Source organism: Frieseomelitta varia, unplaced genomic scaffold (genome assembly GCF_011392965.1).
Source record: "Frieseomelitta varia isolate USP_RPSP 00005682 unplaced genomic scaffold, Fvar_1.2 scaffold_636, whole genome shotgun sequence".
NCBI lineage: Eukaryota > Metazoa > Arthropoda > Insecta > Hymenoptera > Apidae > Frieseomelitta > Frieseomelitta varia.
This window is the reverse complement of record NW_025110408.1, coordinates 222,234-238,238: the sequence shown is the minus strand read 5'-3', so window position 1 is coordinate 238,238 and position 16,005 is coordinate 222,234. Positions and strand designations below refer to the sequence as shown.

The following is a 16,005-nucleotide window of genomic DNA, read 5'->3' as shown; positions in this document are numbered from 1 at the left end:
GAATCGGCCGGATTCTCGCTAATTCGACCGTGTTTTCGCGTTTCTTAGGCGACTCGCTTATCCACAGGCTCGTTTCACGAGTTACAACGAGATCCTCGACTCGTGTAAAACGCCGCGGTAAAAAGCGAACCTTTGAACCTTTATTACCTGTAATTTCCGTGGAAGTTTATTGCCGAGTACCGACTGTTATTAATCTAGGGACGTTTATCTATGATTACAAGCCGTATCGATTTGGACTGGCCGCGATTTTCCAGGATTGACCGATCGATATATAATGCACTCTCTTTCTCTCGAGGTGCTCCGCGCCACTGTTGATCGATGGTTCGTACGAAAAATAATAAAAGAACCCAGGACTGGGAAGTGGCGTTTATCGCGTGTCGAATTAAAAAGGCCGCGAAAGGGAAAAGAAAGGGAGTTTCTGTCGCTCTAACATGATTTTCACGTTCTAGTTTTCCATTGAAACTCTTGCTTTCTTTTGAGACGTCGCAAGACGAGACACACTGCGAGTTCATCTTTCACTTTTATTTTCGTTCGATTCACTCGGCTGCCTTCCGGCGGATTAAGTTCTTCATTAAACTTTTGTTGCCCAGTTGGACTTAATCTCACCGTTTAAGCTTACGTTTACGTATGCCTACATGATCCCGATAGGCTCTGCTTCGATTTTAATTAATGACAGGGGTCTCGAAAAACGGGAGACCCTTTGATTATGATTTTATAATCGATGCGAATTCAATTCCGCGATATTCGCGTACTTGCACACTGTGAATGGTCCCTGATCCGCTCCTGTCTAGATTATGCCAGTTGCAAGTCGTCTATTTAGAAAATAACTTGGTAACTTGGTAATTATTGGCAGTAGGAACGATTTCAATGATCTCGAGGTATGTTCTGAGTATTTTTTCCCTTACATGTAATCGCCACACGCCCTTTGTTTAGGACAAGTACTACATTTGTATAATAAACAGTTACTTATACTTATTGTAATAAAAACATTTATACTTATTTAAGTTAAGTAACTTATACTTATTTAAGTTAAGTAACTTATACCTATTTAAGTTAAGTAAGTTATACTTTTAAACAGTTACTTATACTTATTGTAATAAAAACAGTACAATAAGTATAAATTATTATATACAGCAAATACGATATTTGTAACAAGTACAAATCATATACGCATAGAATATGCAATGTACAGTGTAAATTATTACATTTACAATAAATGTAATACGTACAATATGGTTAAACACAATAAACGTTGTTCCTCTTTTCCTATATGCAATTTCAAACATTGCGATTGCGTCTAATGACGATTAATAGTCTCGTGTAGAAGAACAGGAGCACGCTTTGTCCAGTCAAAAATATCTGACACGAAAGCCGAGACGCTGACATTTACAAGAAATCTCGATTTTACAGTCACATCGTCTCGACTATATAAGGTGAACATCTTCAATTGCTTAATACACGTTTTACGTGCCATGTGTATTTTAGTACACGTTCGAAATTGCGATCTCTGGTATTTAATTCAACCGTTTTACGATCAGATTAAACTTAATCTCTGCATATTCTCTGAGTTTTGAGATCGAGTGGCGATTACGTGCACAGAAAAGAAAGAGAGAAAGAAATATTTGTAATTTAAGATCAGTGAAATCAGTGACGTCGATCCTATTCCCAATAATTATCGTGATCTTTTTTTTTTTTAAATAACAGAATGTAAATGGTTTTTTGCAAAAGATATTTTATTCGAAAAACAGGGAGATACAATGATTCGTATGATCAGCTAAGAGCTTTTTCATATTCTTCTGTTGGAAATATCTATTCGTCACTATCTTTCGAATGTCTGATATGTAGCTATTTTGCAAAAATCCAAATCTGGAAAGTATGGCAAATGGTGCAACATTTTACTCCATACATACATTTCCATACATACATTATGAATGATCTAATAACAAAATGACAAAAAATATGATCCAATAATCTCGAAAGTCTTGCTTAGCCTTCAATTTTGAACGTCTCAAAGATTTCGACAGATATTGACTATTTGGAATTCAATATTTTACAAGTATTTTTAATCCTACGTCCCAAGCACAGTATTATTGATATAATAACGTACGAGAAAAAAATCTAATCATATCAGAAAAGTTTCAGTTACGGAAACGTTGTACGTTTTTATACTACGTATTGTACTCTCAAGAAATGAAAAAGTAAAAACGCCTCCAGACGTGATCTTCGACACCAGTCATGACTTAACTGGCTGATCAAGATTTTCAAGAATTTTAAACTATCAAGTTGTACCAGTTTGAAACATCGACTCGAGCTTATAACTCAATTCCTAATAATCAGAATGTTACAAAATTTGAACAGAAAGGTGCTTCTGTTAATTAGTATTTTCTGTCTCTAAGGAGATCGGCCATTCTGAGACAAATGTATTATAATTTCGCAAAGTATAATAATCAGAATGTTACAAAATTTGAACAGAATGGTGCTTCTGTTAATTAGTATTTTCTGTCTATAAGGAGATCGGCCATTCTGAGACAAATGTATTATAATTTCGCGGAGGAAAACATCGTCAGATAGAAAATTGATTGAGGCCTATTGCACCGGCAGAGCACAGGCTGCCGTCTTTATTTTTACCGCGGCGTTTATTGCTTTCCAGAACGAGATCGAAATCGAGGGGATTCCCCCCTATTGTTCCCAGCCGCGGGAATTACTTTCGCTGCTTTCGATTTTCACGCGGCTGTGATTTAACGGAGACAGGTTCGCCGGTGCACGACTTTCATCCTCGCTTGATTATGGCCCCGTCTTCCACATGATGCACGATTATTTCGACTTGAATTAGAATTAGAGCCGTGGTGGATAGTTTCAGAGAGTGGAATCCCGATGTCCGTGTAATTCTGACTTCTGCTTGCTCGCGGCTTTATGTCTCTCCTCGACGAGAAACTGGAAGCAAACGCCGGTGATTCAATTGTTCCCCGTTCGTTTCTCGCCTGTGCAATTACCTTTGGCTCGTCTCTGACTTCACGATGTTTCGCGAAGAGACAATGTAAGCTGATATGAATGCTGTTGGTGTGTCGTAGGTTAAAAAACCGCCGATACCTTGCGTGGTGGAATTATTTTTTTTTATGACAGGTCATTGAGTAAAAATTAATTTCTTTTTTCTACAATGAAAGAATTATCAGCAAATCTCAAGAGAATGTTTCAGAAAAGTGTAACGATTGAAATTAATATTTTATTGTACTGATATTACAATTAATTAAATTTTTTCGATTGGAATTCATGTATTATTTTGTTACTGGTAGTCAGTATAAATGATCGTAATATATATTTTTTTTTTCTTTGGTTTACTAATAATTATCGATGGCAAAATTTTTTGGTTACTATTACTAGTATCCAAGAGAAACAAAAAAAAAAAAAGAGAAATTTTCTTCTTTTGTCGGTAACAAAAATAAAATTCAGATTATCGATAATGGTTAAAAATTTGCACCTCAGGGAATTAGAAAAAGGAATGAGAAACGTAACGTTCGCGAGGAAGAGAAAATGATTCGTGAAAAGGAGAATTTGAGATCGGACGTGATTAATCGATGATCGTGGAAAGATAAGGACATCGACACGCGAGTTAGGGAGTAAGCCAGTATGAATATATACGAAATTAGCAAAACATGAAAATCGTCTCTCACCCGTCCGCGGTCGAGTTTTCAACGGCGTTTATTATTTATTGTTCCGTAGAAGTGGCTCGAATTATTCTTGAGCGTTCTAGCACGCCGCTCCACGTGCATGTGAACGTATCACCAGAACGTATAAACCAGATTCAAGATCAGGTTCAGCAAGTTTGCTGGGAACATCAATGTAGAATATAAATCTCGCTGCTTTCCACTTACTTTCTTGGGGGCATTTGCAAAGATTTGCGACACGCGTTCACCGTGATCGGGGCTGCCGATCGAAAGTGAATCGCCCGAGAAGTGGGAAACCGCGCTCGGCGCTTTCGTCCGCGTTTCTCGTCCGATCTTCTGGTTTCATTTTCATTCAGTTGTTCGTTCGCTTGGAGTGAGAACTATTTGGCACAACGTACAGAGCAAAATTAACAGAGAAAGTCAAAAAGTGAACGAAAAAAAAAGAAAAAGAAAAAAACAACAGTTAGCAGGTGTATAAAATCAGAAGAAAAAGTAAGAAATTGATGCTAAATTACCCTGATTACAATAAAGAACTAAATTTGATTAGTTTAACAGTAGTCTTCAAAGTTGGTTGGACACTTTGTATTCTAATGGTTGCATATTAAAAGTATTGCCTCATGTGAACGTTTATGTCACTTTAATTTAACAATGATTCCCCATAGGGTGTATTAAACATTAAACAAGCGCTGGGAAATTATTTTTTTCCGGTTCGTCGTCTCAAATTTCCTACCATTTGTGTGAACCTCTGCTTTTTTAAATATCTTAACAGTTGAACTGAAGATCGATCTGCGATCGGTTAGGATAGCTTTGTAGTTAGGATAGCGTCGAGCAGCGTGGTAAGAAAATTGCTTCGAAAAGAGCAATCGACCGTGAAAGAGTGGTAAAAAGTGTATATGGATACAAGACACGTGGCATTGTCTGGACACGATGATTCGTACGCGGAAGGACGTTCTTCGCGTGATTGACGTATTATCTTCCTTCAATCTCCTGTCAGACCTTCTTGCGGTTCTTCATCGGCTACGAGTCGAATCACTTCTTGTAATTTATGAAAATGTTATAACGAAGACCGTCGCTCGACTAAAAAGAAATTGCTGTTTTTTTCTTTTCTTTTTGTTTTTATTTCACTCCTTGGTATTCTTATCATTAACTCCCTTTCGTCGAGGAAAGATTGTACGAGTACAAGGAATCACCGACAGGAAACGATGTTCTCGACAGCCCGTGAAACGTCGGCACTCGGATCTTCCGATTCGAATGGAAGATTTTCTTCTTCTTCTTCTCTCAATCCAGTCACGTGGTTCGGCCTTACGAGCCGGTAGTTTCTTTTGGGTCGCTCTGTAGAGCAACGTGCACGCTGGCATTGAGTTGTAGTCGTAGTAGAATAGAGCAACTAACCAACTAACCACGAGACGTCAGTAGGACAGTGAAAGGCGACCTAGACCAAGTCTCTCCGGCGTAACGCTGCTGGAACTTGACGAGGAACGCCGCTGATTTTGTGCGCACGTACATACGTGCCGTCACGGTGTATCCAGGTGTTCGTGCATTGCATCTCCGGTGGCGAGCCGATCTTTCCGACCCGATACCGACGAAATCGGGACAGGTTGCGACAATTGTCAGCCCTGAACCGATCTCGCGGATTTCGAGTCTTCTCGATCGTCGCCGCTGTTTCGAGAACAGTTTGACCTTTGAGTAGATGAAAAGTAGTTTGAGAAAATGGCAAGTGTCTGGTAATTTTCGGTAAAAAAATATTTGAGATTGTTAATTAATAAATGTAATGAAATGTGGCTGATACTTTTAAATTGATCTACAGAGACTGATTTTGGAGTAGAGATGCCCTAAACATGTAGTTTTCATTATTTTATATACGAATTTTTATATTCAAATTATACAAACATATTTCTATGGAACATTTTACGGCATACTGAGAAAGTTTAAATATATATTTGAACATGTATGATTAAAAATACTCATTCGCTGTCAGACTGGAATTCTAAAGAGCTTGCGGTTTATATTATACCTTCTTAATATTTTAAGATTTTTAGCTCAAGAATAGTTCGTTTAGTGACTGTGCTACAAGTTTAATATGATCTGAACAAAATAAGTTCTCGAGATAATTTCAGCTTAACTATTAGTATAATTTAAGACACTAATGCAATTTTAAATTTTAGGTATAATAAAGAAAAACTACTGCAGGTATTAGATAAATTGTACGATAACATTAAAAATTAAACAGTGATTATTATTAATATTCGAAACAGTATTCGAAAGACTATTGATATACATATTTATTATTAATAATCTTATTGAATTGATTGTTTTTCAATGTACATTTTGTTCATTTAATTTGCATAGTTTTTCGTTTAATTAAATAATGACGAAATTTAAAGCGGCGAACAATTTCGAATAATGAATATATTCGTTGAATTAATAACGAGTAAATCTATAATAATTTTACACATTTTACTTTATGTGAAATTAATGTTGTCCGAGCATTTTACGATCTTAAACTACATTATTATTTATGTTATTGCGCCTTATGCTGAAAAATGAATCTCATGCGTTAAATAAATAAGATTTCTGTTATTAATTCAATGCAAGTATATAAAAATAGAATACCGTGTGTGTCACCTCTTTAAAAATTACACCTGTAGAAGTTTCAAAATTTATCCATCAATCGAAAGCCACGACACTTACATAAATTGGAGGCAAAATTACATCAGCCGGTACCAAAAAAATATCATCGCTATGTAATCATTTATAGTCTTTTATTTTCATACTAACACTGAGAAACGCATGGACTATGACCTCACGTTGAGAGACGTTGCGTAAGTTAATTTGAAACGCGAATAAAAAAGATGGTTCAGTTTTGGATCGAAATTAGGCAACTTTCCTCTAATTTCGAGAACAATTCAACGTTGTAAATTTGAACGAACGAAAAGAGCAGCATTATTAAACGAATTTCTTGTTTGTTTTGTTTTTGATTAAATAAATGGAAACATACGTATAGCATCGACAGATCGGTGACCGAATAATAAGAATAATAATAGCTGTCAGGTTTTATCCCAGCGAAACACGCACGTGGGCTCGTAGCAAGAACTCTTACGAGATATTTGAGTCTCCCATTCAAGCCTACGGCGACATACCACCGCAATTTATTACCGGAAATTTCTTTTCTCGTTGCATCACACCTGGTTCCACGGAAGCCTATGAAATCCAAATGAAATCACAATACGAGTGGAATTCCTAATTAGCAGTGTGAGAAATCGTACCGACAGATCCTCTGGAATGTTATAATCGGCATCAGAACTTGTCTTAATCCACTTGCGTCTCCGAATTACGGTTTGCCAATGTTCAGACATTGAATATCCGAACTGTCATAATTTTTCAAACAAAGAAAAAAAAAAAAAAAAAAAAAGGAAGAAAGAGAATGTACAACAATAAATGTGAGCTTGAAACTTTCACTTTTAAAATGCGTTGTTCGTTTTATTCTAAAATGTTTTTACGTCGCGTATCGAGCGAGGATACTTTTCTTTTCGAAAATGTATGAAAACGTTGAAAAATTATTTCCGTCTACAGTGAACTTGAAGATTGAAACTGAAAACTTGATACGTGATTTCTTTCTTGCGATTTCAGTGAATATTAGACTCAAATGACGAAAATTGAAGCAATTGTAACATACTCATTTTCGCTTGATATTCGAAATTAAATGAGGGTCGTCGTAAAAGGCTTCAATTTTCAAATTCATTGTAGATTCAGTCTCGAAGAAAGTTTTTTCAATAGTTTATGCCGTTAAAATTTATAGCATTTTCGAGAAAAAGAGTGTCTTCATTTTGCTATCTGCTACATATCTGCAGAGACATAAATAAAACGACTAGATTTAGTATTTAATGTCTGAATGTTATAGTCACTGTCAAACTAACTTTTCGCGAACAATTGTAAAACCAAGGATTTAGCTACGTATTCTACAAATAACAACGACCGTTTCTCCTTAAAAATAATGAATTATATCGCGCGGTAAATCTCTCGCGAATAGAATCCAAAGAGTGACCAGAGTAACCGGTCTAAAATTATCTTCGTTCCACCGTGAATGATCGTTCCGTTTGAAATAACATCCCGAAACGAATCTTCTCGCGCAGATGAAAAACCTTCCGACCATTTGTGTGCGTGAAAAAATGGCAGAGTTCCTCGGGAGAAAGACGTCTGGAGAAACGATGAAAATGGTTCACTTCGAGACACCGTGATTCATCGACGAAGCATTCCGAACATCGGCATACGGAATCCGGTATTGTTGCGAAGATTTTCGCTTCACGGCCAAATGTTGTCCGAAAAAGATTTACGATTGGCAAAAAGAGGCAACTAAACGCGGGTGTTTCGCCATTGAGAACGAAGGAGTCGAGACGCTCTTCTCTCGCGGCCCTTTCGATTTCGTTCCGATTGCAGCCGAGGATGTGTGTCGACATTGCCCTCCTTAGCTGGCGAAAGTTCCACCGGCTAATTGAACTTCTTAATCTTCGACCGGTTCCCACTTCTTGTCCCCTGTCTTTCGGCTCGCGTGTCTCACTGTGGATTTTCGGTTAGTAGTATTGGCGTTAGACTCAAAAAACGAAAAAAAAAAAAATATAAATTGAAGGTATGTGAGAAAATAAATAACAAGGGAAAGATGAAGTATCCTTTTGAAATAAATTGATGAACAGAGACGAGTTGATGGAATAAAATTATTTTTATTTATTTCGAATTATATAGAACAACAAAATACAAGAAGGAAATAAAAATTATTATACAAGAAGGAAAATTAATTATTATACAGTATGTAGCTTGATTTATTACAATGTACATACATACGTCTGTATAAACCTGACTCGTTAATACTCGTTATTCAATCATTTGTGATTTTATAGAGGAATTTATTCATATCAACTTTTTAATCTGTCTGAATGTACTGTATAAAACTCGATACGCTGGATCAGTTCGGCTTTTCACCGAGTCATTGTCGAGAAGGTAAAGTAATTACGTTTCGTATATACGCTCCGAAATTTTTATGGGAATTATATTGCATAATGTCTGTAGTGTAGGTTGATACGGTATATGGTTTCTTGTTATGCAAAGTGGATTCAATGCTTACATATTACGATTATTAAATATTGAATTACAATTGTATTATAACCATGGCTGAAAGTATATAAATTCGATAATAATATAATAATATAAATATTATTATAATAATTTATAATAATTATAATAATAATATAAATATAATATAAATAAAAATATTTATTAATAGACTGCGGACTTTTATGTAAATTCATAGTTCAGATAAAGGTTCGTTTCATATGTTAAATATTACAGCAGATATTTATTATATTTTCGATATTTTATATGTTTTCACTTTAAGTTCTTTACAAATGCATAAAAATCCGTAATCATATCAAAATATTTTACGTATATACGTTAACTAGTTTCGCAGTGGAATAATTGAATTAAACGAACATTGTCCAACTTATTTTACATGTTTCTGCTTCGATGTTTCCCTCACAATATATAAAAAGAAAGGGTCAATTATATTTTTTTAATTAAGAAATTAATTAAAAAGAAATTGATTTTTTCAAAAATTAAAAAACGAAGAACCCTTGTTCTCATTATCTTCTTCTATCATCGTTCATAGATATGTATTTGAACGTGTAATACAATTTAATCACAAAGTTCAAACTTCAATAAGCCCCGTCTAGTCGTAAAGTTTAAACCCTAACTTTATCTCTTTGCCATAACTGGCCGTTAAATACTCTGCTAAATTTAAACTGGAACAGGTAACGCATACGTCAATCTAATATAACGCAACGAATGTACGTATGATGTTTATCTTTAACGAATGACTAACACTTTACGAAATTTATTTCCTTTTCCTTTCTTTTATCTCGCTCGCGATGTATAGCAGAGTTCAAAGTTGGAGATAATCTCTCCGAAGAAATTAACGACGAAGGATCTGGGAGGGAGATTAGAACAATTCCGGCGTGAAATAGTACGAAGGTCTCGTTCCCGGAACACGTCGACCTGACCAGAAACAGGTCCACGTCAAAACAAACGTTAATGATTAATTAATGAGCAATTAAATCTTTTTATTTCCTTCGAAAAACACGGGTTGGCTCGTAAATGATTTATCGTTGGGGAACTTCCTGGATGAGATTAGACATCAAGGATAGATTTCATCGAACGGAAGAAATTCTTTTTGACCCTGGAACGACTGAGGAAGGCACCTCGAATTCAAGGAAATGTCGGAAATAGGACGACCTGTTCAATAAACGAACACTGCTCAATTGCGTGTCTGTTAAAAAAAGAAAAAAATTAGCATTCACAAATCGTCGTTTAATCTGGAGAAACAATAAATATATTCATTATCATCATAATAATTCAGTCTATAATATTAATAATAATAATAATAATGTAATAATTATAATAATAATGTAATAATATTATTATTAGTATTGTCGTAGCAATTCGTAATTATTGTCAAAGTAATTCATACTCGTAATGTCGAGAGACGGGATACGAGGTGGTGTAAATCGATTGGAAAGAATTGGAAATTAAGTTGAACTTCATACGCGGAAAGCTTCCCCCGACGGGAATGTTGGGAACTCCCTCGAAATTCAAGTGCCGATCGAATAAATAAATTTGCTGAAGGTTTCCTCAACACGTGTAAAATACACGAGGGGGAAGGGGGAGGTTGGACGACGTTTGAACATTAACGGGTCAATGGCGCGGCGAAAACGACACTTCGCCGTAAACACGTTCGTATTCTTGGACAGTGTTTTTTGGAGGTCGGTTACCGTGCTCGACCAATTAACGTCGAAATAAAATCCGCTCGTGCGCCGTTCCTCGCCGTTTTATTATCATGCGCGAGCCACTTCGACAGGAAGTTTCTCGGCTTTGTACTTGTGTCTCGATTGACACGCCGCAGGCTGATTTGCTTCTTCGTTCCTCCGTATTGTTGTTTCAAATGTTTTTCGGTGAAAAAAAAAAAAAAAAAATCGCGAGCTTCAAATTTAAAAAGGACGGCAACGCAAATCGTTGATGTACATAAAATCTACATTTTCTTCTTACACGAAATTTTATCCAAAATTGAAAAAAGAAATAATAGATTTAGTTCATTGTTTATATTATCTTATATCATATTGGCGTTCGTGAAACGAAATGAATTAGAATTATGTCCAGTCAGCATCACTTCTGTCCAAAAATTAAATACGATTGCAAAGGGTTGTATAATTCTATATTACTATATTTGCATAATTTTCGTTATATTTACTCATATATTTACACAATTTTGCATTGTTAATGTATAGTTACACATACACGATATTAATCTTATATATACGAATTGATTTGTATTATTAATTCGTTTAAGAAAATTGCACAAGTGGAAGCGAGAGAGTGCAGAAATGGGGAAAGAGTAGTTTTGGAGCACCCGTTGTGTAGCCAGATGCGCGTTCTAGTCTGCAGACTCCTACTCACTGTCAGTGAAAACCACATCGGTAGGATAGTCGGTGCAATGGAACGCGAGGGAAATGAGAAAAGTCGGGCACCGATGAAAGTGAGAGGACACCGGCTACAGGCGGTTTCAGTCAGAGTGGCTTCCTTCCTGTCAGTCACACGGAGAAAGGATATCTGTCGCCGTGCTCTTGTCCCTTTTATTTGCAACCAAATCCCGTACGCGATCGCGTGTCTAACTCAGATTACTTTCTAAAACAATCGCGAGAGAACTTTTCAATCGTTCCGTAGAAAGTCTATAGAGATTTTTAGCTCGTTCTTTTTCCTTTTTTTCGTGCTTTGAGGTAATTTTTGGAGCCAAGGTGGAATCTCGTTCACCGTGAAACAAAGCCAATCGCGATTTCGCAGAAACGTGGTGGATGACTGGAGAGACCGACGTTATAAATAATGCCGTGACGCGCGTAAGTTAGGTGGTCAAAAATACGAAGTGTATCTTGAAGGCGGGATGATAAATCACAACCGCGAGTTTTGACGATTTATTCCTGGATATACCTTGCAACCGTATTTTTTCCCTCGGCGGGAAAATCCTCGGTAGAAATTAGTCTACAGAGAATCGCGAACAAACATGGATGACGTTGGTTGATTATTTATTAATTTTTTAACAGTTTAATAAGATTATAAATTCCTGTCAGAAATAATTGTTTGACGCGTTTAACCCTTTACTGTTACTGTTTTACGTTGATTTGAATTCCATTACTAATATATAAAATGCACAAAGTAGAACGAAAATATTTTAAATTTTCATCAAAATATTAAAATTGAAATACAAGTTTCTGTAACATCATTGTTAATTACCATAATCATTTGTGATTCCACTTGATATCACTTGAGGGTTAATGTACAATGGTGTACAATTCTTTTACGTCCGTGCATGGAAAAAACAAAAACGTAAACTAACGAAAGATTTCTTTTTCTGTGAGCGCAGATTGACCGTTCGAATGAAAATCGTTTGAACGGTCGTGAGGGTCCTCCGACGAAGAAGAATCCTGGCTAAAGGGTGCGAAAAGGCTGTTAGGAGAGAAGAGAAAGAGGGAAAGGAAGAGGTGAAGCGAAGTCGATCGATCGTCGTGATAGACAATGGCGGGCGAGGACACTCAGATTCTGGCGAACGGAAATGTCGAGGCACTGACGATAATCCCGCCGAAGATGGCGAACGGGAACGGTCTGATCTGCGAGAAGCAGCACAACAACAATGGCTCGATACCAAACGGGCAACTACACGAGATCTCCGCGACGGAGAACGGGAAGCTGATCATGTCCGACGAGAAATCGAGCAGCCTTCACACGGAGTTCGACGACGCTGACGTGTCGTGCGGCTGGGGCCCGTGCAGGCCACACTGGCTGCAGTATTTCGCCACGAAGCAGGCCTTCCTGGCCACCTTCTGCATCACTTGGGTTGGTTTTTAGCTTAAAGATGATTTTGAAAATCGCCGCTTTTGAAAACTCTCTGAAGAGAAAAGACGCTTTTGAAATTTCTATTTTAAACTTTACTGGTTTTTTTCATACCAAAGAAAATGCAATAGTAGGAGACAGTAGAAAGCTCTTTTTATTTTTCACACTGTTGTACCTGTTACCTTTTGCTTTACTTCTACATCCTTACTTTTACTATCACTTATAGTTCCTACAAGTAGATGAGCAAAAGGCAAATTAGATTCATAAAACGTAGACGATAAGGATTAGTTATAAGAGTAGAAATAAGAAAAATGCAGACCCATTGTAAACCGGAAGCCATCCTAAGCCGCCTAGGCAAGAATTATATATAAGTAAATAATAATAATACTGGTTTTTTCTTTTTTATGAAAGAACGTGAGAAATTAGAGGTCCGTAGTAATTTAAGTTCGCTGCGTTCTTTAAATCATGTTAGTCATAAAATTTTTTACGTTGGAAGAAAATGTGAAACAGTATTTGTTCGTAGGTTTTGCGAAAAATTTTATCACAAAACAAACACAATTGTACGATTATTTTTATTCATCAAAGTAGACCTCATTACACTCGATGATCTTCTCCCATTTTGCGATCAGTCTATGACATGAAATTGTATCGATTTAATGTTAAATTACACAGATTCAGTTCATCTTCGAAATTTCTCCTGGTTAATAAATGTACCAAAACGATTTGTGCACTGATTGTACGACGCAAGAACGTCATCGAGTGCAATGGAACTTACTTCGACGAATAATAATTATCGCGAGAACGATCAAACAATTGTATTTTCTTATCACCGATACGGGGGGAAAAGACCGAAAGAAACTTTCCGCGATTGTTTGTTTAAATTTCGCGCGGGAATCTTCCCTCCCTGGAAACGTTCGAAGTTTGTTTGTTCGTCGAAACGAGAACGAGGTTGGAATATAAAAATTCAAAGACCGCAGCGAAGTTGAAACTCTTGGTTGGTTTTCAATTCAAACCGCGTCTGGGTTTACAGGTCCTCCAGGGAATGTACTACACGTACTTCGTCTCGGTGATCACGACGATCGAGAAGCTGTTCCAGATTCAGTCGAAGACCACCGGTATCATAATGTCAGCGACGGAGATCGGCCAGATCGGTTCCTCTCTCCTGCTTACGTACTACGGGGGTCAAGGTCACCGGCCTAAGTGGATCGCTTGGGGCATGATCCTGTTCGCGGTGAGCTCGTTCACCTGCTCGATGCCCCATTTCATCTTTGGTAAACAGCTGATCCATCAGAACGAGATGTTTTTCAGCGGTATCGAGGGTGGTGACTCCACGAATCTTTGCAAACTGCAGGATCAATCTGGGAACGCTACTTTGGATAGGTGAGCAGGATCTCTTATCTTTTTTTAATCTTTCGTTTCAACGATTAATTTTAATTAATTAATTTCTTGTCGTTTGATTGAATTTTGTAAGAAACTTAATCCTTCCAGTATTAGTGAATCATATAGAGAGATCAATATTTCGATACTACTGTCGTTCAAAAGATTATTTTTCTTTATATTTGTTTGTAATAATCTTGTTGAATTAACTTTTAATATAGTAATACAGTAATTATTTTCAGAAGAAATTTAGGTTTTGTTTATTTAAAGCACGCAGTTTTTTAAACGAGCGACAGATTAGAATGCAGAAGTTTGTCATTTTGATTAACATACTCTCCAAAAAGTTTTTTTAAAAAGTGTAAATTCGCATAATTTATCTTGTTATAATTAACCGTTTCAGGCCCAGTGAATGATATACATTTCAAACAAAGTTTTGAAATAACATTCTATAATGCAGTGACAATTCTGAATTAAATATAACATAAATTACCATTCTTTAAAATAAATACATAGAGTTGTATTTAATCAGAGTCAAGCATTCTCTGATCATTCTTGTCAAATGGTTCGCAAGAAAAATATGTGGACAGTATCTAACTTGTTACACATAAACATACGAGTTCCAATTTTTATTTTAGAATTTTCTAAAATCGGTATTTTTTTTACGTATCTAAAGTGAGAATAATTCGAGATTAAATTAAATATAATCAAAAGTCATAAAATAGAACCAAACAATTTTGAGACGAGAGATCGAGATCTAAATTCATACAAAGGGTTGTACAAAAATACTCGAAATTATTCAATTATTCAAACGTCACATATTTATCGTTTGCATATTTTAAAACTCTAGATACCGTTGCATGCTTTCGAAATTATGCAATTTCCGCCCTCCCTATTTTTTCCTACCTGTCTTGTTGAAGATACTATAATCGATAGTATCTTTTTTTAAACGGGTTAGGTCTCGGTACCTGTCCACCTGCTCTTTGCGTGTATAAATAAAAGGAGCAATTAACCAAGTCATATTTATCGTGCTGCGAACATTTGAACAATTAAACAGACGTTCTCCAAACCGTACGATATTTTTTATTATGCTCAAACGAGATTTATTTCAATCAAATCTCTGTCGCACAAATGATAACAGCACAATATAGAATTAGATTTTTGGCTATTGTTGAATTGAAATTCATGAATACTAGGGGTGTGCGAGAACCCGAATATATGGGGAACTTGATGGTCGGGACGAGTCAGGAAAAGGTCGAGTCGGGTTCCCGAAAATTTCGAGATTCCCGAAGGAATCGAGTTTCCCGTGAAAGTCGAGATTCCCGAAAATTTCGAGAACCCGGCTGCCGTTTCTCGAACAACTCTACAATATTATATAGCAGCCGACAAAATTTGTAAATACACAATTCAATTTCTTCTGCCAGTGAAGTTATTGGAAACACGGATTCTAAGAATCGTGTGACCTGATGTAAACGAACGTGTGACTGCGTGCTTAGTACTTGGACATTATGTACGCTGTTGATCAGTATCGCTGAGAAACTCGGGAAGCTCAGACGTACATTTCAAAATCTCTGTGAATTTAATAAAGATTAAAAATCTTTTAAAAAAAAAATGTCGAGTGATAGTGAGAGTGAAATTGTGGTAGCAGGAAGTAGTGCAGAAGATATCGTGCAAAGGAAGAAGGTAAAGAGAAGCTCTGTTTGGAAACATTTTCAGAAAAAAAAAAATGATACAAAGGCGGAATGCACACATTGTCACCGTGAGTTTTAAAATTAAGTATGCAAATACTACTGGTTTATTACTCCATTTGAAGTATATACATCCAAACATACGTACATGTACTAGAAAAGAAACTGAATCGATATAAAATTTGTCGCATGTACAAAATGATACGCGAAAGATTGTTAAACCAAAAGATATAACAGAAGGAATTGCTCGAATGATGGTTCTAGATCTGCGACCATTCGATACAGTTGAAGGCGTCGGCTTTAACGAATTATTTAAGCTTGTTCCCAATCCGTTCCCAAATCCCAACTCT

The 16,005-nt window shown here is 36.4% G+C and overlaps 1 protein-coding gene across 3 annotated transcripts in view; it reads left to right on the top strand.

Moving 5' to 3' along the window:
• LOC122534740 (solute carrier organic anion transporter family member 74D) overlaps nucleotides 1–16,005 on the top strand; it is a 121,712-nt gene that overhangs the window by 87,932 nt on the left and 17,775 nt on the right. For all 3 annotated transcript variants that reach the window (XM_043665667.1, XM_043665666.1, XM_043665668.1), the window contains 2 exons: nucleotides 12,127–12,596; nucleotides 13,624–13,973. In XM_043665667.1, the coding sequence (XP_043521602.1) occupies nucleotides 12,279–12,596; nucleotides 13,624–13,973 (668 nt within the window). In that variant the 5' untranslated portion in view covers nucleotides 12,127–12,278. The remainder of the gene's footprint in view (nucleotides 1–12,126; nucleotides 12,597–13,623; nucleotides 13,974–16,005) is intronic.